Genomic DNA, 25,664 nt, shown 5'->3' with positions numbered 1-25,664 from the left:
TTTACTCACCATACATTCATCTATTACAAAGTTAGATGCTTTTCTTTTTCTTTTTTTTAAAGATTTATTTATTTATTATATGTAAGTACACTGTAGCTGTCTTCAGACACTCCAGAAGAGGGAGTCAGATCTTGTTACAGATGGTTGTGAGCCACCATGTGGTTGCTGGGATTTGAACTCCTGACCTTCAGAAGAGCAGTCGGGTGCTCTTACCCACTGAGCCATCTCACCAGCCCTTTTTTTTTTTTTTTTTTAAAGATTTATTAGTTAGATGCTTTTCTATCACAAGAGGAGTTTTTAATTTGATGTTTTGTTTGCTTTATGGGGCTGAAGGAGAAAATCAGAATCTTGCGCTCGGCAAGCACTGTAGCACTAATGGACACCTGCTGTTGAAAGCAAGTGGAATTAAGAGCAGTGCTGATGTTCCTGAAGCCTCTGTCAATGGTCTGGACCTGTGTGGTTCTGGTTTCAGGGTACTCAGAATGTAGAAGTTTCCCACAGAGATTAAAGAATGAGGACCCACTGTCGGCAGCAAAGCCATGGGAGCTCAGGGGTATGCCAGGGATCAATAGACACAAAAAGGGTTTGTTATGCATCATCTCCTGGGAACCAGTAGAAGTGACAATTCAGCGTGGGACCCTGTCACCCAGCACCTTTTAGATCTTGTCAAGACTTCTGGATATATATCCCTTTAACTGAAAGCCAACTGTTAACTGCCCAAAACTGCAAGGAAGGTACCCCTCACCCCCACCCAGTACCCCACACAGACATTGAAGAGACAAAGTGCTGCAGCTATGATCTTGGTGACAGGGTTCATGATCTGCACCTCACATTTTGAAAGTAGGTTTACAGCTTAAGGTCTAGCCAATACTAGAAGCATCATACCCAAACCCAACACAGCCAGGGCGGCAGGTGAGGCACTTAAGAAGATGTGAAATCCCAGGCATGGACTGCTGATGTTTTGCATATTAGGACTTAAGATGCATTGTAATTTACCACCGACTTCCTCATTTTCAGATTGGCTCTGGGCTACAACACACTAGAACCAACTTTGTTTAAATTAGATAAGTAGTTTGTAACAGGCAAGTTTTAAGGCAAGTGACTTAAGCTCCCATAAGCGCCTCAAGAAGACTCCTAAGAACATTTGTAGGTTTTCATAACAATTGAAGATAATAAAACATAAAACAGCAGGACAGACAATTGGGGAAAGGAGCATTCAGTAGTTCTGACCACCTCTGATTTAAACCAAAACAGCCCAGTTAAAGAAAATATAAAGAACCAGGCATGGTGGCTTACACCTGCAAGCCTAGTACCCGGGAGTCTGAGGCAGGAGGGCTGGCATGAGAGCAACAGGGTAAGTTCCCATGCTGGACTAGTGTATGAAAAAGGATAGGTAGATAGGTAGGTAGGTACATATCTATAGATAAAAAAATGCAGCATATGCTCCCAGTACCCTGGATGCAAGCATGCATAAAGAAGCTTTTAAAATTGTTTTAAATTGGAAATGACATTCCTGTGATAGTGCTCAATTAATCACAAATCAAGATAAAAGAGCAAAAATCTACTTTGGGGACACCGACACCAATACTACAAATAGTGCAGTAATGAACAGAACACAAAATAGTTATTTAAATAAAACCTTAAATATAACTACTCATATTTAATAAGGGTATATAAGATGATTTAAATCTGTAACCAGAACAATCCTCTAGGGACTGCTGGACAGAGTTGTGTTAAAAAGACATGCAATATTTAACCCGACAAAACTCAACCAAAACCCTCACTGGCTGCTTATTTCTGAGGGTCCTGGGGTTAAGTGCAGCAAGGTTACTACTGTAGTCTGAAGAATTACATTACAATGCAGGTGCCAAGAGTAAACACTACACAGTCGGAGAGGTTTTTCTACCAGTGCTGCCAAAGAGGCTTTTAGAAGCACAGACACACACACATCCTTGTCGTGCATGCAGGGAATATAGAATGGAGTACTGCACATGGGAATGCAATCGTTTAACTAGCTACAAAATACATATATAAAAAAGCAAAACTTTCATTAGCTACATAAAAATAGCTCTTTAAAATTAGTTAGGTAAGCTGGGCGGTGGTGGCATACACCTTTAATCCCAGCACTTGGGAGGCAGAGTCAAATAGATCTCTACAGAACAAGTTGTAGGACAGCCAAAGCTACACAGAGAAACTCTGTCTTGAAAAACAAAACAAAAATAAACTAATTAATTAATAAAAATAAAATTAGTCAAATAATTTCAATTATCTTGAAGGAGCCCTGTGTGTGAACGGGGGAGGGGGGAGAGAACAAGGGAACAAGTTGGAAAACATAGCTGAGTGTCCAAAACCACCCAATATGGTCAATATTGTTTATGTTTCCTTTTAAAGTGTTAGATTTAGGAAATTTTCCTCAATGAGGAACAAACAGAAAGCAGAAAGCTAAACAAAAGCAAATTAAATCAAGACACGGACATCAAAAACAATTTCGGCTTTTACTTTTCCATGGAAGTTGATCCTATATCTAACACTGCACAAGGGTTCTTGCACAATGAAAAGAGAAGCAGAAGCCCTTACACTGCCTCGCTTTGCCAGAGAATCACCGTAGTCTGCTGGCAAAGTCCGCTTGCTGGACTTTTTCTGCTCATGTTCAACTGCATCTTCAATTATAGGCTCAAGCCTCATCTGGACAAACACCAAAGATTGGGATCAATGTCTTTTCATTACACAAAGAAAGACCTAAAACCCTGGGTTATGTCTTTGCGTTCAATTAAACAAATGTATGACCAACAGGATTCAAAGTTAAAGAAAATGCAAAACCCCAGCAGTGACAAAAATTGGACATTCTAGGCCCCCACTTAAATCTCTTATCAATTTCAAGGTTTTCAGGTCTGAGACCTCACATTGGGATTTCAGCATCTTCATTCAAGATCCCACCCACACAAACTCATAAAAATCCCCAAACTTAGGAGAAACATGTGCCCACAAAGCCCTCAGAGTATCCTGTCAATCTGCCACCCCAGCCCCCAGTCCCCTTGTTGCCACATGTGTGTGAGGTCCTGCTACCACGCAAACCTCTGCTCCTCTCCAAAGCCAAAGGCTGCCCTGCATTACCTCTGTGAGGATGGTGGTGTCGTACGACGGCTGATACTTTTCTTTTTCATGAGCTGTTCTCTTCTCCATCTTTTCTCGGTCATTTTTTTGTTTCCTGTCTGCACCTTTAGGCTTGAACACAGAGTAGATGAGTTCAATCACCGAGCTGCACACGGCGTTACTCGCAGACCTGAGCATCCCCCCTGTTTACCTTAAAGACTTTGATTTGGCAGCTAGCTGAGTGAAGATGATCTGTGTATTCCCCATTTTCATTCTGCTTAAAGGTGTCAACCTGGATCCTGAAAGGCACTCCTTTTTCACCTCCATGCTTACGTGGGGTGAATTCTGTGCTGATACAATGTACCTATAAAACAGTTCAAGCCGAAATACATTCAAAACACCTTCAGCTGGGGCTCTTTCTATTTTGGGCTCTTTCTATTTTATTCCCTCATGGATGTACAATGAAGATCCCTTAAAACAGACAAAACAGTCTAGTTATCGCATGAATTTCCTGAATTATTCTGGATACAGACTTTCCTTTCAGAATCCCACTATTCTTGGATCCCTTTGATCTAGTGTTTCTCTCAGGGTGGATCTGCTCTAGTGAGGACAGAAGGGCACAGACGCTTCTTTGTACTATAACCTGTCTGCACCCCAACACTCAGAGCCCTAAGGCCTGCTTCACCACAGTTTCTCCCCTGCTGATTCTCTGTATACACCATCTTGTGATTCTTTTCCTGGGCAAGTTTCAGGCCCTTTATCCACCTACACTCTCCAGGGCAACCCTTCGAAGTCCTGTCTAGATCCCAGGGGCAGCATTCATTTTACTCCCCCCCCTGCGGAAAACAATCTCAGGGTACAGCAGCAAAGTTAGCAAGCAGCAAGACCATAGTCACTTCACACTTCACATAGACATGCCCTTGTCCAAAGACAGACAGTGTGAAAGCTCACCTCTGAATTATGGCTGCACAACCTGAGATAAGGCCTGGTACTATACCTCTCATGCACTACAAACTCGTCAAATTGGACAAATACTAATATGACTCATGTCACCATCATTAACAGATGGGTAGCATCTGGGAGACAACTCAAACCCTGAATACTAATGATCCTTAGAGGTGATGTGAACACTTAAGCTGGTCAATAACTCAATGGCTATCTATCTACACAGTAGTTAAAATTCCACCACTTACAAATTTGCACACAGTATATATCACAATTACTTTTGAGTTGTAAATATGTGGTCATGTTAGTTTCAAGGTTATCTTTTAGACACAAGAAGTGTGTGTGGATAAAATACCATGGGTGTGCCTGGTGGTGGTGGCATACGCCTTTAAACACTTGGGAGGCAGAGGCAGGTGGATTTCTAAGTTCAAGGCCAGGCGGATTTCTAAGTTCAAGGCCAGCCTGGTCAACAAAAGTAAGTTCCAGGACAGCCAGGGCTACACAGAGAAACTCTGTCTCGAAAAAACAAACAAACAAACAAAAAACAACAAAAAAAAAACAAACAAACAAAAAAAAGGGTGTGTGTAACACTACGTGTAGCAGGGCCTGGTGTGGTGGTGCACAGCTATACTCCCAACACTAGGAGGAAGAGACAGATGGATCTCTGTGCACTCAGTTGAGACTGGTCTGCATAGCAAGTTCCAGGCTAGCAAGAGCTACACAGTGACACCCTGTTCAGAAAACAATTCAATGATAAAAGTTGAGAAAAAGATGCTAACTGCTCACACCACACCACACGATGGACACACGAGGAGTCCACTCTTGCCTCTTCACTTGTGGAGGCTTTCACACCACACCACACCACACCACACGATGCACACACGAGGAGTCCACTCTCATCTCTTCACTGTGGAGGCTTGCAAGTTTGTTTACAAACATGCTTTAAATGTTAGAAAAAAAACGGAAACTTTTTTCAACAGTATCCTTTTAAATTGCACTTTCTGTTCAAGAGAAATGCGCATCATGAAAAACAGAAATTTCTACTATTATGAATACCAATAATAAAAAATAGAATTTAAAAACCAGGTGTGATGGTACATTATTCTACCTAGCAAATTCCAGGCCATCTAAGTGGAGATAAAAAACCAAAAAATATTCTTTTCACCAAATGTCTACATGACTAATCTACTAAAATTAAACCCATTTTAACTGTGTATATTTAATAAATAAAAAGGCATTACATTATACTTTACAAGTAGGAAATATTTTCATGAGACAGGAATTTAATTAATCTTCTAAATGAGTGGGGCAGACATGAAAAGGCAAACCTGAATGAAGGCAGATGTGCGCTTTGCAGGGTCCCACAGAAATTCAACTGCATTTAACTGGCTTGGATTTGTCCTTGTGTCAATTATTCCCACAGACATTGGAATATCTGTATGTTCAAAAACAAGTTACAAAAAAAAAAAAAAAAAGGATCCATTTTAAGTAATTAAACAATGCACAATTTGAGCCTGGTGTGGTGGCACACTCAAGTAGAGAAGTAGAGTCCCAGCTATTCGGAAGGCTGGGGTACAGGGGATGGCTTGAGACTAGGGGTTCAAGTGCAGCCTGGGCAGCATAGCGAAACCCCATTTCAAAACAAAACAAAACAAAACAAAATCAAACAAACAAACAAACCAAACTTACAACTTACTATATTATGCTCTATGGAAATAATTAATCCATGTTGAACTTCCCTTCAACGTTCTCCGTAGTCAACCTTGTCTTCAATATCAAATCCACCTAACAAGAATCACAGTTTCTCCCACCACGGCTTATATTTCATTTCATTAAAAACATGATGGACGGTGCCAACTGAGGTTTTAGATAGCTTCAAATTTGTACAATTCCTGGTACAAAGCTCCTTCGTTCCTTTAGCATTAAACAATTCTCAAGACACAGATCTAACACCTACTACATCCAAGCAATAAATTTTACATGGTGCCAATTATGTTACTGGACAGCTACAGAGCACCTTCATTTCCACGGTCTTTTGACAGCCACCTGTACCTAAATCGAGAAGCCTGTCTCCTGGACGATTCCACTTCCAGCCTTCAAGCTGCTGATGTTCTGTGTACTGTAGCCGCCTGTCATGGAACACCACCCTTATGATGCTCTGTAAAACAAGGGGGGAAGGTAAGCATTCTAACTGCTCAGCAGCAGCAGCAGCACCACCACCACCACCACTACAACAAGAACATATTAATCAATCATAGGCGAGCATCCAAGCCCAGACTCTGCTTTAAATACTCCTTCTGTTTAGTTGGGAATCATGGCTCTCACACCTTGAGAGGTTGGGGCAAGAGGACTACTTCAAGTTTGAGGCCAGCCTAGGTCACATTTCAAAGCTAACATAGACTATAGTGACATCTTATTTCCAAAATAAGAGAAGAAAAATTCCACCTGTGAACTTTTCTATTTTTGGATACCTGATTTATGACACACATACTTAGTAACTAGGAATTATAACTAAAAATTTGCCCAAATTTAAAATGTGTAATTTTAAGGTAATTCAATATTATAATTCAAAAACTATTGTACACAATCATGAAATTAGTGAGTAGGAATTAGATTTCTATGGGAAAATACCAATTGACTAAAAGAATTATGAAAGATGAAAAAAATATTATAAATATAGATAACCACAGACGCAACAGTAAGCTATTAATACTAGCTGCAGTGATTCATGCCTGCAATTCCAGCAATCTAGAGGCTATCTCAAAAATAACAATTAATGGTTAGGTTTCTTTAAGGACAGGCTAATAAGATGGCTCAGAGGGTAAAGTGCTTGCCAGATAACCTAAGATAGATCTTGGGAACTCACGTAAAGGTGGGGAGAGAGAATTGACTCAATAAAATTTTCTAACTTCCACACATTGTGTCATACAAATACAACTAAATTATACAAACCAATAAAACTACAAAGACGACCATTCTAGCAGGGCATAGTGATGCGGGCCTATAATCCTAACTACTTGAGAGGCTGGAGGAATATCACAAGTATGAGGCTGGCCTAGGCTACAGGAGGAGTGCAAGGCAACTTAACAAGTCCCTGTCTCAAACTTTATACATATGAGAAAGCAGAGCCAGGCATGAGCGTTCCTACCTGTAAGCCCAACACATGCAAGACAAGGAGGATCATGGCAAGTGTGAGGCTTGAGCTACAATGAGTGCCAGGCCACAACAGGCCAACTGAAAAGTCAAAGGGTAGTAATGTTGGGAGTGGCTTGACTGGAAGATACAAAAGAACACTGGAAGAAACTAAATGTTCTGAGGAAAAGGAGACTTCACTTATAGAACCAACACTAGATAAAGGGAACAACTACCAAGCCAAGGCCATGGGGCAGAGACCAGTGCACAGCCATTAAGCCAAGGCCAAGGGAACAGAACCTGGTACACAGGCACGGGTCCTGAAATCCCAACACTTGGGAGGCTGAGGCAGTAGGATCAGGAAACCTAGGTCATAGGTCAGTCTAGGCTATAATCAAGCCATCTGGGCTATATAAGAAGGCCTTATTCCAGACTAGGCTACAAAGTAAGACCTCAACATTCAAAAATTAAAAGCAAGGAGATAGCATATCAAATATGTTCAACACAAACAACTTCCATAATACCTCTGACAACAGCACATGAGTACCATGTGTCTCCAAATTTAAGCTGTGCAGTCAAAGATGACAGGGCCAATAAATAGAATGTAAAAAGATGTGATTTTTCAATAAATTCATTCTATAATCACCTATGTTCTTAATTCTACCTCTCAGGATTTAATTGGGTATATTCTAACACATGCAACAGAAAAAAAAAAAAATCAGACATGTTATCAACTGAATGGTAAGCTGGAAGTAAAACCTCTTAAAAATGACCCTTTCCCTCCAAGTTAATCTGACAGGTATTTTAACTAGCTTGATGAAAGTATTTTCAACATGCCTCACCTATTATCTATTTCTCAATCAGGTAACTGCCTTAAAAAGCTGATTAAACCAGGTGTGGGGATGCACATCTTTAATCCCCACATGGGGGTTGGGGGAAGGCAGGAACATCTCTGAGTTTGAGGCCTGGTCTATAGACTGAGTTCCAGGGTGGCTAGCTTTACAGAGAAGTCTCATCTCAAAAACAAACAAACAAACAAACAAACTTGCCACTTTTCACTGAGAAATCCAATTCTGACATTTGGTGTGCATATCAACATAGTCAATAGTCTTAGATAATGTAACCCAAACCATGAATTAGTGAGCTGTATAAGCCAACGTGCGCACAAGGGGATGAGGGCAAGAGCTGCAGCTCAGCAGTAAGTGCTGACTGCTGAGGAAGGACCTGCTTTTGTGGAAGATCCAAGGTGTGTTTCTGACATTCACATGGAGGCTCAAAACCACCTGTAACTCCAGCTACCAGGACTCTTCTGACAGCTGAGAACTCTTGCAACACACACACACACACACACACACACACACACACACACCTTTTAAAAACAGAGCATATAGGTGAAAAGGTGAAACTAAGACTGGGAAGTTATTGGTAACTGTTTACACTGACAAGAGAATCTATTACAAGAACTTAAGATAGACACATGCATATTTCACATGCTACCACGTAGAAAGGTATAGGTGAATTCACAGTACCTCCTCTCTACTTCTAGATATGATTAAAGTCTACAATAGAAAAGGTAAAAGCCAGGCCTGACAGCACAAGCCAGCAACTCTGCTCTTAGAAACCCTGATGCAGGAAGACTTTAAGTTCAAGGCCTGTGTGGTCTACACAGGGAGCTGCAGAAGGCTTATTCACTAACAAGATAAAGAGTCCAATGCAGTTGCTCACTGATAGAGTGCTTGTCTGGCATGCATGGGACCCATGAGTCAGTCCTCAGTACTAAGAAGAAAACCAAAAAACCAATCAAAAAAGTTTTTAAGATATTCTAACAATTTTGGGACTTGGAGATAAAGTATGCATGAAACTGTAGGTTTAACCCCCAGCACCTCCACACACTCAGCATGGTAGTATTCACCTATCATCCCAGCATTCACAGGTGGAGGCAGAAAATCCAAAAACTCAAGGCAAACTTCAGCCTACATGATGAAACTGAGACCAGCCTGGACTACATGAGCTCCTGTCCCAAAACACACATGTACCACTTTTGGATCCAGTTTTAAAGGTCTCAACACAGGACAGAGAAAATACTAATCAATTTTATTACAGAACCCATCATAACATTTCAGCCTTTTATACTTGTACATTTTTAGTAAAAACAGCATGCTTCAGTTGTCAAATTTAACTTTCACAATGACAAAAAAACAAACACAGTCATATCTCCTCTAAAAAATGATTACTGGGGGTAGTGGCACACATTATTTGGCCTGTGTGAGATCCCTGGTATGGCAACACATGTCAGGAGAACTGAGCTCTGTCTGCAACTTCCTGCTGACAGTGCAAGTATACCTTTCCAATAAGCTTATTACAGACCTTACTGCCTCTAGTGCAGTGGTTTGTATAAAATGCCCTGTGCTCAGGCAGACAGAAGCTAGGACTCACCCTGCATGCCCCATGGGCAATTCTGTGTAAGTATGTGTATGTATGAGGACTGCCTGAGCAGCAATCCTCAAGGCTGAGTAGACAGGGGCTATGTCCGGTCTATGCAGGATGAAGGACATCCTCATTTAGATATGTTAGTAGATAAACTCAAGTTCCAAGTTATATTACAGAAAAATTCAAACAGCAAAATAAAAGGATCTTTAGAAAGTTTTAAATTAATATATTTTCAAATTAGAGCTTTGGGCTGGTCAGACGGCTCAGCTGGTAAAGGTGTTTGCAGAACAAGCCTGATAAGCCAGGTTCAAGCCCCAGAATGCAATAGAATGGAAGACAAACTTACAAGTTAACCTCTGGCCTCCACACATGACATTGCATCACTGTACACGTGTGTGTGTGTGTGTGTGCGCGCTCTCTCCCTCCCTCCTTCCCTCTCTTCCTCCCTAATAATAAAGAAGTAAAATTTAAAGAGTCTGGGATTAGCAGTGGTGATGGGTTCTGCTCTGCATACCTAAGCTAACTTCTCTACTGCTTTCTGGTCCCCAACAACTGTAATTTCCACTTCACACATAAAAATACAGCTTAAAAAGCCCCAAAATAGTCATTTTTCCAAAGAGATATTTGATTTTTTTTTTAAATAAAAAAGCTCATAGCAATGGCTCAGAGGATAAGGTACAAGTTCCAGAACACACGTGGTAGAAGCAGACAGCTGTTCCCTCGGGCCTCCAATGGCGTGCTGTGGCAGTGGCACGTGCACAAGATAAACATGCATTTTAAAAAGAACCCAAGAAATCTCTTGCATGAAAATAGCCACTTTATTCAAACACCACAGTATCTATTACAAATTAAAACAGACTGTCCTTACCTTTACCAACTTCCCACTGATCTCAGGCATATCTCCCATTTTGCGATTATCCAGCATCCGAATTTCATAAGACTGGCCTAATTTAAAAAAATGATGTATCAAAACCAATCCATGTAAAGAACACTGCTCCCCTCTACAGAATTCAACAAATTCCCTCAAAATACACAGCCACGTGACATTCACTTGTCAGTGTGCCCGAGAAGCAAATTCAAGTTGATCTTTCTCTTAATATCACAGCAATACGTTCTAGTTACCAGTGGGGTCATCTCTCAGTCCACTTTCACCTGTGTTCTACTCAACTTCTACCTGAGCTCAAGTTTCTGCTTTTCCAAAGTATTAATTTATACCATAAAAGTTACTTTTTAAGTTATAATTTATGGGATTTTTAATATGGTCAGAGCTGCACAGCTCTCACTCCTTCCAATTTTCAAGCATTTTCATTATCTTACACATAAACCCACACCCAGTAGGATCACCTCCTATGCTCCCTCTCTATCCCCTAACAATCCCCTAGACAAGCACTAATCCACTTTCTATTTCTTAGGGACTCGACTACTAGAGACATTTATGTAAAAAAACATAATATGTGAGGTTTTGGAGATTGGGTACTTTCATTTAAATGTAACATTTTTCTATTTTATTGCCAGAAAATATTCTATTGCATACATAGACCAAATTGTGTTCATCCACTCATCAAGTGATGTATATTTTGTGTTGTTTCCAATCTAGGGGTGACAACAGATGGTACTACAAATATGGACAAACCATTTTTTGTATAGACCAAGACCAATTTTAATTTTAATCTGGAAGCTTCTCTCTGTGTTATTGAATACAAGCCACATTTGCCCACTGCTTAATTTGTACAGACAACACACACACACACACACACATACACACACACACACACTTTCTACACACTGGTCTAATTTAGAAAATTAGGAATAAGGTGCTGCAAAAAAAATTAACCCTGAGGAGCTAGAGACATAGCTCAGTGTTACAAAGCACTTATTGCTTTTCCAAAGGACATGAGTTTGATGTCCTGTCCCTAAATCAGGTGCTTATAACCTCCCACAATGCTAGCTCAAGGGGCAACAGCACTCACATCCACGCTGTCCACCCCAACAAAGAAACACACATATCCATTAAATGTACCCAAAATTAAAGAGAAAGACTACTTCTGGGTTGTCACTAACAGAAACAACAATGTCATTTGGTATACACTGATGACTGTTGCCTAGTACTTGCTGAACTGGAGACTTAGCTACCAACACCCTATTCATCCTGTGAGCCCATAAAAAAATGCAAAGGAGTTTCTCGATCAGCAGTTCTAAGCCTATGGGTTGAAACCCCCAGAGGGGTCTCATATCAGATATTTACATTACGATTTATAACAGTGTCAAATTGACAGAGATTACAGTTATCAGCAAAAGGTTATCAAAACATCGTCAAATTACTTGAATACTGGTAGAAACAAAAACCAGCTAGGCATAATACATTAATAAGAAATATTCTTAAATTTGTCCATCATATTGAAAGAATAATAAAGGCATTTATGACAGAAGAAGCTTTAGAACTTTAGACTATGGCATAGTCTGCAATGTAACAATGAATCTTAATTTTAAAAACTAAACTTTTTTTAAAAAGCATGGATGCAGTTTTGAAAAATATAGCAGTATACACTTAAAGTTATACCAAATCTCACAAGAACTTTGTCTTAGTTATCCAACTAATCAAAATGTGTAAGTAAAAGTCAACACTCTAGTGGATGAAGAAAGACTGAGAACTTCAGGCCAGCCTAAGATATATAGTGAAACACTTGTCTTGAAAAAGTCAAGTGGGGGAGAGGGGGCTGGAGAGATGGCTCAGTGGGTTAAGAGCACTGATTGCTCTTCCAGAGGTCCTGAGTTCAATTCCCAGCAACCACATGGTGGCTCACAACCATCCGTAACAAAATCTGATGCCCTCTTCTGGAGTGTCTGAAGACAGCTACAGTGTACTTACATGTAATAAATAAATAAATCTTTAAAAAAAAAAAGAAAGAAAAAGTCAAGTGGGGAGCTAAAGAGATGGCTCAGTGGTTAAGAGCACTGACTGCTCTTTCAGGGGTCCTGAGTTCAATTCCCAGCAACCACATGGTGGCTCACAACCATCTGTAATGAGATCTGATGCTCTCTTCTGGTGTATCTGAAGACAGCTACAGCATACTTACATATAATAAAAAAATCTTTAAAAAAAATAAAAGGTCAAGTGGACAGGGAATGACTTCATACAGTGGTAAACTGCAAATATTCCTCTAGAAAGCAGCCTCTAAATACAAGAGAAGGACTTGTATTTTAACTCGTATTTTTGTCAAAGGGCTGTTTGTTTAATACTCAAGAGTGCTCACAAAGCTGAGTGTGGTGGCGCACGCCTTTAATCCCAGCACTACGGAGGCAGAGGCAGGTGGATTTCTGAGTTCGAGGCCAGACAGGTCTACAGAATTAGTTCCAGGACAGCCAGGGCTACACAGAGAAACCCTGTCTTGGGAAGGTGGTAGTGGTGGGTGGGGAGGTGGTGCTAACTTAAGACCTGAAGGAGAAAGTCAGCCTCCATGAAATAAAAACAGACCACTGTTCACCTCAGTTTGAATTGGCAAGGCTACAAGACATATTTCCATTTGCTATAGCAGAGTTTACAAGTGCGGTCTCTCCCTGGAGACACTGTTTTCTGGTTTCAGATGTAAACTTCAAGAGGAGAGCTGAGAACTGCTCCAGAGTACTGATCAGGAACAGCTGCCAGCTCCAGATGTGGTGAAGACAGCAAGGAGCAGACCCACAGGGGATCAATCCTTGAAAGGATTGGGCTGGAGAGATGGCTCAGTGGTTAAGAGCATTGACTGCTCTTCCAAAGGTCTTGAGTTCAAATCCCAGCAACCACATGGTGGCTCACCACTATCCATAATGAGATCTGACTTCCTCTTCTGGAGAGTCTGAAGACAGCTATAGTGTACTCACATATAATAAATAAATAAAATCTAAAAAAAAAAAAAGAAAGACTTGAAAGAATTAAGTCAGAGACCACAGGGCATTCATATTGATAAGCTAATTAAAAACGACAGGAAGAGATTGGGCTGGACAGGCTAACAGAAGGCTTTTCCGGCTACAGTTGTTAGGTGAGGCCACTTGAACAGTTACTGGAGGAGCAAACATAACAGAGGGCTTAACCTCTGGAGTCACCCAAGGAAAGCAGTGAGTGAGAGGCCAAGAAGCAGCGCTCATTTCGTTCAGACAAAGGGAAACTTATCCCATTGGGATTACTTCATGATCCTCAGAAACGTGAAATCCACATGACTGACAGAATAAGAGCAGGGGGAGCCCTGGCACCACAGCTTTCTTTGCTTGGTGTTTCGTGGTCCACCTAAGGAACTATGAAGCCATGACAGCTGAATGCCTTCCCACAGACAGATCAAGAGTTGCTGTTCTTGGAAAAAAACTCCATTTATTCTCCCAAACCAGTAGTGGGCTTTTAAAGGGTTGGTGGACTGGACATGGTACTATGTGCCTGTAATTCCAGGCTGAGGCAGGAGTTCTAGCCCAGCCTATTTTAAATTCCAAGGGAGGGAATGTACTTCATCCCACCAATCACTTCTCATATGCTGGGATTAAAGGCATGTGCTGCCCAGCATGGCTGAGTATTAGGTGTTTTTAAGGCATGTGGGAGGCAGAGGCAGGAGATCTCTGAATTTGAGGCCAGCCTGGTCTACACAGTGAGTTCCAAGACAGTCAGAACCATACAACTGAGGCCTTACCTCATGGAAGTAGGAGTGGGAGTGGGGGTGGAGGTGGGGAGGGACAGCAAGTGTTCTTAATTGCTAAGCTACCTAAGTTCCAGCCTCTTATTTCTATAGCACTGACTTTTTTTTTTTTTTGGTTTTTTGAGACAAGGTTTCTCTGTATAGCCCTGGCTGTCCTGGAACTCACTCTGTAGACCAGGCTGGCCTCGAACTCAGAAATCCACCTGCCTCTGCCTCTGCCTCCCGAGTGCTGGGATTAAAGGCGTGTGCCACCACGCCGGGCTGCAGCACTGACTTTTAATAACAAGAAGCAAAACTAGATAAAAGAAAATCTACTATACTAAGAGTAATTTAAAATTTCATTTTCTCTAAAGTGTACAGTATTTTAATAGAAATGTAAGACAACAAATGAGCATTAGATCCTAGAGCATAAGACCTATTTGCAAAGTAGTTAATCTTGATTAATTACCATTCAGAGCAGAATGGAATAAAATTTGATTCTAAATGAACAATATTTTGAGAGAAACTAGGAGAAAAGTTTTTTGCTTGCAGATTGAGGTGACACCCCAGTGGCTACAAAGAGATAATCCACAGCACAGTAAGGCAGAGCAGGTCTCACACACATCCCTTTCCAAATACTTAGCCCCTGGCAAAGAGTAATCTACTTAAGTCAGACTGCTCAAAAGAGAACCAGTTACTCCAGATTGGACTAGTTTTTACTCTACGTGAAAGTCAGGGACCTAACTCTGCATACAATTGGCTATTCAGACATAACACAGTTGCAGATTTTAAACTGTATACTCCTATAGTTTGAAAAGAACACCTCTCCCACCCAGTTAAGAATTTTTCTTCCAACTTCTGCTACCTAAATTACCTACAGTTTCCTCTTTCTTGTTTTCTTCTGTTACCCAATGCTGCAGTCCTAATGAATATCTCTAAGAGGCAGGGGAAAAGTGAGCCTAAAGGAAGTTACTAGCAGATAGCAAATAACAAAGCATTAGCTCTGGAATGCCTGCCAACTCTGCTCTGAACCCTACCCTTCAACAGGTGGTACTGGAGGGCTAAGGAATAAAGCTGAGCCATTAAGCACCTGCTCTGCATGAGGCCAGTGTCTGATCCCCAGCAGAGAGTCAGACAGACAAACGGAAGTCAAGGAAAATGTGCTTATTTTCCCAAATATTCAATGTAATAATAATTATTATTATTAATAATAATGAAATAATAGCGAACTCTGAGCGGCATGGTGGCACAGTTTTAATCCCAGCAACTGAGGCAGAGGCAGGCACATCTCTGTGGGTTTAAGATTGGCTGGGTCTACACAGCCAGTTCCAAGGATAGTTGGGGATACAGTGTGGTGGTTTGAATACAAATGGCCCCGTAGACTCATGTGTCTGAATGTTTGGCCCGTAGGTTAGGAGATGTGTTCTTAATGAAGGAGATGTGGCTTTGCTGGAGGAAGTATGTCATAGGAGAGGCAGGCACTGGGGTTCCATAGGCTCAAGCTAGGCCTAGTGTGGCAGTCTCCTTCTGCTGCCTGTGGATCAAAATGCAGACTTCTTATCTCCTGCTCCAGCATCATGTCTGCCTTTATTCTGCCATGTTTCCCATCATCACAATAATGCATTAAACTTCTGAAACTGTAAGGCAGCCCCAATTAAATGTTTTCCTTTGTAAGAGTTATCATGAGAGGTCTGGAGAGATAGCTTAGCGGTTAAGAGGACTGTTTGCTCTTCCAGAGGTCCTGAGTTCAATTCCCAGCAACCACATGGTGGCTCATAACATCTATAAGACCTGATGCCCTCTTTTGGGCCAGTAGTATACATGCAGGCAGAATGCTGTATACATAATAAATAAATAAACCTTTAAAAAAAAAAGAGTTGTCATGATCGTGGTGTCTTTTCATGCCAATTGAAAACCTAAGACATACAGTGAAACATTATTTCAAAAGCGGATGGGGACAGGGACTAGGGGTGTGTGGGGATGCAATGTGGTCCCCAAGGCAGAAGCAACCTTACCTAAACTTAACCTTTAACCTCAGTACTTAGCAAGTAGACCTCTGTGAGCTCCAGGTCAGCCAGAGATCTTGTCTTAAAAGAGAAGAGAGGTAAGAGGGGAGGAGAGAGGAGAAAGAAAAGGGCAAAGTTCATGGGTCCTGCCCCAAACCTACTAGGAACTAGGACTTCACTCTCAGCCTCCGCAACTCTGGAAGACTGCTCTGTGTGGAAGCCAAGCACCTGGCTGGACAGGTCTACAAATGCATTCAGAACTTCCCCTTGGAACAAGGTCCTGTTCCAGAAAAGCTCTCAGTGGGTCTGCTATGAGGTCAGCACTTGCCTTAGCCACCTAGGGCCCTGGGTTGGATCCTAAGCTCCTCAATAACAAACAAAATACCTCTTACTAAAGTAGCTGAGAATTAGCCACGTCTTTCATGCCTAATCAACTCTCTCTACAGTCAGCCAGCAGAATAAAAAAGATTAAAATGAATATCCTTGCCCCGTGCAGTTACTTCTGAAAAATTTAAGTCCTAAACAAATTACTAAATAAAATCATTTGATAGTTAAATCTCTGATAAATAACTCCAAATAACTTCTATATATTAAAAGCAAAGTGAGGCAACCACACAAGCCTCAGACAGCACTACTGTCTTAAGATAAAGAAAGCCTCAGTATTCTAAGTTCCTTATTAAGAGAAATCATAAGTCATTCTCCACTTTTTTGTTTTAGAGACAGGGTCTCACTCTGTAGCTCTGGAACTCACTGTGTAGATCAGCGTGATCTCAGACTCAAGAGATCTGCCTGCCTCTGCCTTCTAAGAGCAAGACTTAAAATCATGAGCTAAAGGCCCAGGTCGCTTCCACATTTGGTAATATCAATCATAAGTATAAAGCCTAAAACCTATTGTTCAATGAATAAAGAGTCCATTTAATGACAGGAAAAGAACTACAAACTACATAAAAAGGCTGTTCATGGATAACACTGTTGGCACAAAGAAAACGTCCTACAGTGTTTGCTAAGCTTGGACAATTTAAGAACCTCATTTTTAATTATCAATAGCACTGTAGATTACAGTCTCAAAACATTTCTTTAAGATTTTTGTTGAGTTTTACATGTCAATATATGGCGAACCATACTAACCTTGGTTCAAGTAAGTAAGTGTCTCGTCGTGCAGCTTAACGGCTGGCGAAGTTGCAGCACACATTACGTATTGGAAGGGGGGATGCTTGGCCTCATCTTCCAATGAAAGACTGGAATCTTCTTGCTTGAAAATAGGCAATGCCAACACATCACTGAAAAACAGAACATTAAAACGAAACTTTCTTTGTGTTTTAGATATTTGACACATATAAGCATAATTCAGGGTTATTATTACCAGGCATCCAATGTTCAAGATGGGACCTAAAACTCTGCATGTGCTAGAAAGTCAATTATTACATTTAAAATTTAATATAAGAAATATTTTATAGAACAAAATAACTATTGATGCTAATCTGGTTCATCTAAAAGATACTCTAAGTCCTCCATCTCACTAATGAGAGCACCTGAAAAGCAGCATGGTAAAGCAGGAGCCGCAGTGTGACTTAGTGGGGAGCACCTGCCCACCCCAACACTGCCACAAACATCATCAACAACAACAAAAACCATCGGGAAAGTTTTTTCTTTTAAAAGTCTTTAAACTGGTCAAGCATAGTGGTACAGATCTTTAATCCCAACCCCAGGAGGCAGAGGCAAGTGGATCTCTGAGTTCAAGGCCAGCCTGGTCAATGTAACAAGTTCCAGACTTGGAAGAGCTACACACTAAGACCCTCTCAAAAGAAATTAATAAAAATAAAAGAATAAACTCTGGCTAGGGATATAGCTTAGTTGGTAGAGTTTGAGCTGCATGAGACCGTGTTCCAATCAAATAAAAAACAAAGCAAAACTCTGCAGATTACCTCTCTTTAAAAAAGAAAAAGTAAATCCAGAGTGCGTAGCTACCTGTTTTAAAAGTTGGCAACTAAGACTGCTGCCAAAAGATAGTCACACAGCATGATGGATCCACAAACCAAATAAAATGCTGCTCCACCAATGCTCCCCACGGAGGCCGGCTACAGCTGAGAATCTTGCGTAGTCCAAGACAATGACTCACAAAGCAAACCGACAGTTCAAATAGCAGCTACTTTTCTACCAGGGGTGATCTGCATCCAGGGGTCTCCTGGGACTGTCTATACCTGTCAGCCTTGTGGTTGAACATGGCTAGCTGGCTCTGCTGGTGTTTAGCAGCTTCACTGAATATCAACAGGCATCATTTAACAGGGTATGATTCCATTATTTTTGGCATACTGATAACAGTCATGGAACAAATACTAGTGTCTAATTCCAGAACATTTTCCTCAGGAAGAAATCTCTTTATTATTGTAATATCAACTCTTGGGAGAATCAACAGTTTGATGCCAGCCTAGATTATACAGTGAGATTTTCTAAAATAAAACAAAAAAACCCCAAAACAGCTAGCCATGGTGGCACATGCCTTTAATCTCAGCACTTGTGAGACAGATGCAGGTGGATCTCTGTGAGTCAGCCTAGTCTACAAAGCAAGTTTCAGGACAGCCAGGGCTGTTACACAGAGAAACCCTGTCTCAAAAAACCAACCCAAACCAACCCAACCCAACTCAAACCAATCCAACAACCAACCAACCTACCTACCTACCAACCTTTAACCAAACAACCAACATGAGGGCTAAGAATGTAGCTGAGTTGATAAAATGCTTAACTATCTCAAATGAAGCCCTGGGTTTGATCCCTGGCACCATTCAAAGCAGACATGGTGGCTCTGCTTGTAATCCCAGAAGTTCAAGGTCAGCCTTACTACAGAGCCAGTTTGAGCTACAAGAGACCCTGCCTCAAAGGGGTAAAAACAGATACCCCAATATTCAACTGCAGTGACTCATTCTCCTGCCTGCTCTGCTACCCCATCATGGCCTCTACTAATTTGCTGATTCTAAACAGTTAATGCAAATGAAGTATAAGTTATATATTGTCTCCTGTGATGGGCCTGTTGCACTTGGCATCTTGTAAGGTCTACCTGTGGTTCAGCATAAATCACAACTTCTCTCCCTAGTACAACCTTATTACATTATATGGACACAACACATTCTGCATCTGTTCTGAGGACATGAGGCTTCTCCTCATGAATAGTGCTGGGAACCTGCTTATGTTTCTGTGTAGATAGGACTCAGCTCCCTAAGTATGAACCTCAGCAGAGCCCTGGACCATATGGCCCAACAGCTTTCCACAGCAGCTATAACACATGCCCATATTAATATAGGGAGGATTTTTAAAAATCGACTTATTTTTATGTTATGTGTATGAGTACTTTGCCTGTATGTGTGTTTGTGTACCACCTGCATGTTTGGTGCCCATGGAAGCCAGAAGAGGGCATTAGGTCCCCTGGAACCAGAGTTGTGGGTCACTATGTGCGTCGTGAGGGTACTGGGAACAGAATCCCTGTATCCTCTGTAAGAGCAGTAAGTGCTCTCTCTCTCTCCAGCTTCCTTGTGGTGTTTGTCTGACCCAGGTTTTCATTTAGCTCAGGCCAGCTGCAAAGTCACTATGTAGTCATGGAATTACCATGAACGCTTGATTCTCCTCCTACCTCTAACCTCACAAGTTCTGGGATTACAGGCACAGCCCATCATGACTTATGATACTAAATGTTTCTTAAACTTGACTTGATTAAAAATAAGATATCAGGCATGGTGGCACACACTTTTAATCTAAGCACTTCACAGGCTAAGGCAGACAGACCCATCCCTGTGAGTTCCAGGCCGGCTTGGTCTACATAGTTCCAGGCCAGCCAGGCTATAATAAGACCTTGTCTCAAAAAAAAAGGAGGGGGGGGGCTGTGGCTCAATGGTAGAACACTAGCCTAGCATGTGTAAGGCCCTAGGTTCAATCCCTGGTTTAAAAAAGAGGTGGGGTGGGGATAGAGAGCAAAGAGGAAATGCTAGTGTAGTTATCCAGCACTGAGGCATGATCTCCAAGTCTGAGGATGGTCTGCACAGGGAGACAACTTATCCCAAGAGAGATCAAAGCGGTTGGAGACATGCTCATGGTTTAGGACTTCTTGCTCTTATGTAGGCCTTGGGTTTGGTTCCCAGTATCCACATAGCAGCTGATTGCTGTTTATAACTCGTTGACTCTTTTTACACACACACACACACACACACACACACACACACACACGGTGGCGGGGGTGGGGGGCAGAGGCAGGGGAGAGATAATAAAAATGTCTTTTAAAATTAAAGAAAAAGTGCCGGGCGTTGGTGGCGCACGCCTTTAATCCCAGCACTTGGGAGGCAGAGGCAGGCGGATTTCTGAGTTCGAGGCCAGCCTGGTCTACAGAGTGAGTTCCAGGACAGCCAGGGCTACACAGAGAAACCCTGTCTCGAAAAACAAACAAACAAAAAAAAAAAAACAAAAAAATTAAAGAAAAAGACAAAAAAGTTCTAATAAACACAGCAAATGTCAGAAATTAGATTCTTATTCCTCTAAACCCTCCATCTGCTTGCTCTCAACCAAGGTCCTAACAAAACCACACAAACCTACCCACTGGGCTCCGGCCATTTTCAGGACCATTTGCTGGCTCTGCTCTTTTACAGAATATCCAAATTCAGGTGTTAACAACAGACTCTCACACACTTCCTCATTTACCCTGCTAATACAGAGATAGGAGAAGTTTGTACCCTCCCTAGCATGACCACACCCAAAGCTGTTTCTTCACTGTCAGCTAACACAAAGGAGCCAAAATATTCGCTGAATCAATAAAACACTTATAAGTCAAGATTTCCTATGCTAAGCTACATGAAAGTGCTCAATGGTCTTTGTAACCCCAGAAATGGAGTCTTTTGAATATTAGAAACAGACTTTTAAAATTATTTTTATTTTATATGTAGGGGCATTTTGCTTGCATGTACGTCTGGTGCCCAAAGAGGCCAGCAGAGGACATCAGATCCCCTGGAAATTGAATTACAGATGGTTGTGAGCCACCAAGTGGGTTCTAGAAATGGAACCTGGGTCCTCCGGAAGAACAGTCAGCACGTTTAACCCCTGAGTCACCTCTCTAGGCCAGCACAGATTCTTAAATTGAACTAAAATAAGTAAATTTCATTTTTAAAACTGACACATAGACAGATGTATGGGGTATCATATGTTTCAAACAAGTGGAACATTTTGAGTGAAGCAGACATGGATGCTACAGCAAACTTGATCCTACAATGCATTTACTGCATAGCCTCAAAATGCATAAAACCAGATAAAAAGCTTGATAAGAAAGGCTGAACCACACACAGCACCAAAACTGTGACTTAAAACCGTAACAAAGCTGGACACAGTGGTGCATGCCTGATATCCTAGCAGAGTCAGGGTCAGGAGTTCAAAGTTATCCTTAGCTACTTGTGGAGATGAAAACCAGCTTGGGCTACAGGAGATTGTGTCTCACAAAACAAATATCCTGAGTGTGGTGGTGTATACCTGTAACCCTGCACTAGAGGTATGAGGAATTCAAGGCCAATCTTGGCTACATAATGAGTTTGAGTTCCACCTGATCTGTATAAAACCTTGTCTCAAAAAAAAAAAAAAAAAAAAAGAAAAACAACCAAACACCTACAACAAACCTGATAAAATGACTATGACCAGCTGTTTTCCAGGAGGATGGCTGGGCCCTGCATGCACCTAGGTGCTGTGTCCTCCTGCATAGCTTTGAACATATAGATAGCAATGGGTTAGTTTTCAAAAACAAGTTAAAATTTGATGCCTTCTTAGTGAGACCATAATAAGTCAGTAATGGAGACATATTTGGAAGGAGAAATTCTAAAGAATTCAGAAGACCAAAAGGCTAATAACTCATCCAGGAAAGGCCCTGCCACGTAAAACCTAGTGACCAACTCCGTTCCTCAGAACCCACACGGTTAAAGGACAAGGCTAATCTCAATGAACTGTCTTCTGACATTCACATGTACATATGGCATGCATATGTATGCATGCATTTACATGCATAGTAGTAAATAAAGTATAATACTTTTTAATTCAGAAGACAAGAATAAAACCAAGATGGAAATAACATGAAGGCCTGAACTAACAGAGTGGTCTATACCCAACTCTGACCCAAACAAAACAAGAAAGCAGATCATTGATTCAATGAGTCCCAGGCCAGCAATGCAGAGAGGGATCTAGAGTATCTCATATGTTCTTAAAAATAAATAAATAAAAAGGATGTATTTATTTAGTGTGGATGTGCACATGCATGAATTTTATGTGTCCCACATGGATGCAGGAGCCCAAGGAAGATAGAGGAGAACACTGGATCCTTTGCAACTGGAGTTGTAGTTGATGTGTTGGGAGCCAAACCCTGTTCTGCAAGAGCAGTGAGTGCTCTGAACTGCTGAGCTTTCTCTCCAGCCCCAGCATATAATCTTAAGAGCTAATGATCTTGTAAGGAAGTAGGCTGATCTAGAAGCAAAGTTCAGAAACTCTGAGCAAGCCTGGAATGCTAAAGAGCTTTTACCAAAGAGTGCCTTTCCATTTTGAAGACAGTACCATGACGTTGTGTTATGCTTTTGGCTAACTCACAGATCTAGAATACTCCCACTGCCAAATGTATTCGAGAGGAAAGAGTTCCAGAGCCAGAATAAAGAGGAGCAAGTCCCTCAAGGATGCCTGTCACATTAGTTTCTCCAGATGGTACAGGAAACTGCTAAATGTGGACTTAAGGTGGCCCCAGGAGTTTGACAAGCTAATGAAAAATCAAAAGCATCTAATTATTGCAGGTAATTCCACCATGCCAAGACACAAAAATAACTGAGCATAAAGACAAACAAGACTCTAGGAATAAGAACCCAAAGCAAAAACAACAGATGGCTAACACCCAGTCAGACTCCACCTGCAGTGCCCAGCAATTCTGCCTCTGCTTTAGAGGACAGCCTCACAGCAGCTCCTAAGAGGCGTCTTGCTAGCTGGAATCTTGTAGGTTTGAGTCAAAGAGAAGCACTTGTGGGAGATTTCAGATTGAGACAGGGAAAGGCGGGTGTAGGGCAGGCTTCTGAGCCAGCAGGAGCTTAAGGGCACCACAACCCCTTCCCCAGCCCTCTTCCCACCTCGGCCAGAAACACCTCAGTGGTTCTCATTCTCTTAATTGGATTACAGAAATGATTCTGATTTCAAATACTAGACTTATCAAACTCAAATTATGAAATCATGCTTACCTAGCTTGAAGAAATAAAACACAGGTCTAGAAAAATCTGCAAGGAAACCCAAAAGGGAAACACACCACACAGAATTCCCAAAACAGGAAATTAAGATGACCCAAACGGCAGCTCCAATTTAGTAACTGGAAACTTAGGAAAAGAGAATGGAGAATGGAAAGAAAGAAGTTATCCAGAAGATGACAGACAGACAAGGAGATGGGAAATGTAAAGAATAAAAAGATTGCATATTTTTCATTTTTATTTATTTATTTTTTTGAGTGGGGTTGAAACATTAACCATGTAACTCTGGCTGTCCTGGAACTCGCTGTGTAGATCAGGCTGGCCTCACAGAGATCAGCCAGCCTCTGCCTCTGAGTGCTGGATTAGATGGTACGATAGATAGCACATTACCATCCAGTGTTCTAGAAGCAGCAAGAGTGCTGTAGCAGGGGCAACATCTAAACAGATCCCAGACTTGACAACTGTCCCAATCCACTGACTCAAGAAGCCCAAGTAGCCGGGCAGTGGTGGCGCACGCCTTTAATCCCAGCACTTGGGAGGCAGAGGCAGGCGGATTTCTGAGTTCGAGGCCAGCCTGGTCTACAGAGTGAGTTCCAGGACAGCCAGAGCTACACTGAGAAACCCTGTGTCCGAAAAAAAACAAAGCCCAAGTGACCACAACCAAGCACACCTCAGGCAGCCCATAAGTTCTCAGTATGTGCAGAGTCGCCATGATCACTCAACAGCAAGTAAGGGATTTGGCAAGACACAGAGGAAGCATACGGAGGCTGGAAAGCCCTCTAGGAAAGCAGTGGGGTGTGGGGAGAGGCAGAAGCAGGGGTAAGAGGTTGGTCACTGCTGAGCAGCTTGAAGCTAAGACTCTAAGACTCAGCCAAGACTCTTGACTCAATCACAACTAAAATAATCTGAAATTTCCCATGTGCCTGAAATAAATTACAGATGCAACAACATTCCCATTAAAAAAAAAGAGCTAAAAGCTCAAATCCAGAATTCTTTCTAGGTAAATTTCAGAAAACTTTTTTCTGTCTTGAGAGACAATTTCATATAGTTCAGGATAGCCTCAGATATACTAAGTAGCCAAGGTTGGTCCTAAACTGCCTCCACTACTAACTACTACTAGGATTTCAGGTGTGTGCCATGATGATTGGCTTGAACCTTTGAATAAATAGTTAAATCCTAGCCCCACACAGGCTATAGAATGAAATTCTAAGAAAAACAAATAGGCCTGAGAAATTGCTCATCTGGTAGAGGCACTTGTGGACAAGCTGGTACCCCCACAAGGTAGAAAGGAAGGATGGAATCCTGAAAGGTGTCCTAATGTCCACATGTGTGCTATGGCAAGCACACCACACACACACACACACACACACACACACACACACACACAAGCACGCACACTAATAAAAAGAGGGCTAGAGAGGATGGTTCACGGTTAAGAATTTGTTGCTCTTAAAGGGGCCCTGGGTTTGCTTCCCAGCAGCCATATGGTGGTACACAACTATTCATAACCCCAGTTGCAGGAAATCTGACACCTTCCGGCCTCTGTAGGTGCCAGGCACAAACACGGTGCACAGACACACATGCAGGCAAACATTCATACACATATAAAATAAATCTTTTAAAAATTAAAAAAGCTAAAGGCTCATCTTTTCTAAGAACACAATCAAACAATTTATGAAAATTTAAAAGCATCCTCTATAAAATCAGTAAGATAATGAAAGATTCCAGCTTTTGGAGTCTTTAATTACCACTTCACTGAATCCTTAGACATCTCACAGAGGGAGATAAAAGTTCTAACCCAGTCAAGTGCCTCTACTCAAGGACTACACAAGTTTAAGGCCAGCCTGAGCTAATCGTGAATTTGAGGCCAGCATGAGCTATGGCATGAACAATATAAGGAAACCTACTCAACAAAATAGCACAACACAAGACAAGACAACAAAAACATCACGATCCTCAGCCCACTTTCCTCCTTTCTATGCTGAGACTGCTCAAATACTATCAGTAGAATGTTTAAGAAGGTAGTGGAAAAGCTGGAGAGATGGCTCAGCGGCTAAGAGCACTGACTCCTGAGTTCAAATCCCAGAAACCACATAGTGGTTCACAACCATCTGTAATGAGATCTGACGTCCTCTTTTGGTGTGTCTGAAGACAGCTATAGTGTACTTACACATAACAATAAA

The 25,664-nt window shown here is 41.6% G+C and overlaps 1 protein-coding gene across 6 annotated transcripts in view; it reads right to left on the bottom strand.

The window, feature by feature from the left end:
• Ubp1 (upstream binding protein 1) overlaps positions 1-25,664 on the bottom strand; it is a 46,423-nt gene that overhangs the window by 14,988 nt on the left and 5,771 nt on the right. For 5 of the 6 annotated variants that reach the window (XR_015044504.1, XM_085828127.1, XM_085828128.1 and 2 more), the window contains 7 exons: positions 17,375-17,526; positions 10,469-10,545; positions 6,091-6,196; positions 5,367-5,473; positions 3,305-3,457; positions 3,115-3,225; positions 2,578-2,685 (listed from right to left, as the gene is read on the bottom strand). Coding sequence is in view for 5 of the 6 variants with exons in the window: in XM_085828127.1 (XP_085684253.1) it covers positions 2,578-2,685; positions 3,115-3,225; positions 3,305-3,457; positions 5,367-5,473; positions 6,091-6,196; positions 10,469-10,545; positions 17,375-17,526 (814 nt within the window). In the remaining variant the exon portion in view is untranslated. The remainder of the gene's footprint in view (positions 1-2,577; positions 2,686-3,114; positions 3,226-3,304; positions 3,458-5,366; positions 5,474-6,090; positions 6,197-10,468; positions 10,546-17,374; positions 17,527-25,664) is intronic. The other variant, XM_021172132.3, reaches the window with a different exon arrangement.

Source organism: Mus caroli, unplaced genomic scaffold (genome assembly GCF_978045245.1).
Source record: "Mus caroli unplaced genomic scaffold, Mus_caroli_1 scaffold_11, whole genome shotgun sequence".
In the NCBI taxonomy this organism is placed as follows: domain Eukaryota; kingdom Metazoa; phylum Chordata; class Mammalia; order Rodentia; family Muridae; genus Mus; species Mus caroli.
Note: the sequence above shows the minus strand (reverse complement) of the source record. Positions and strands in the feature narration are given on the sequence as shown.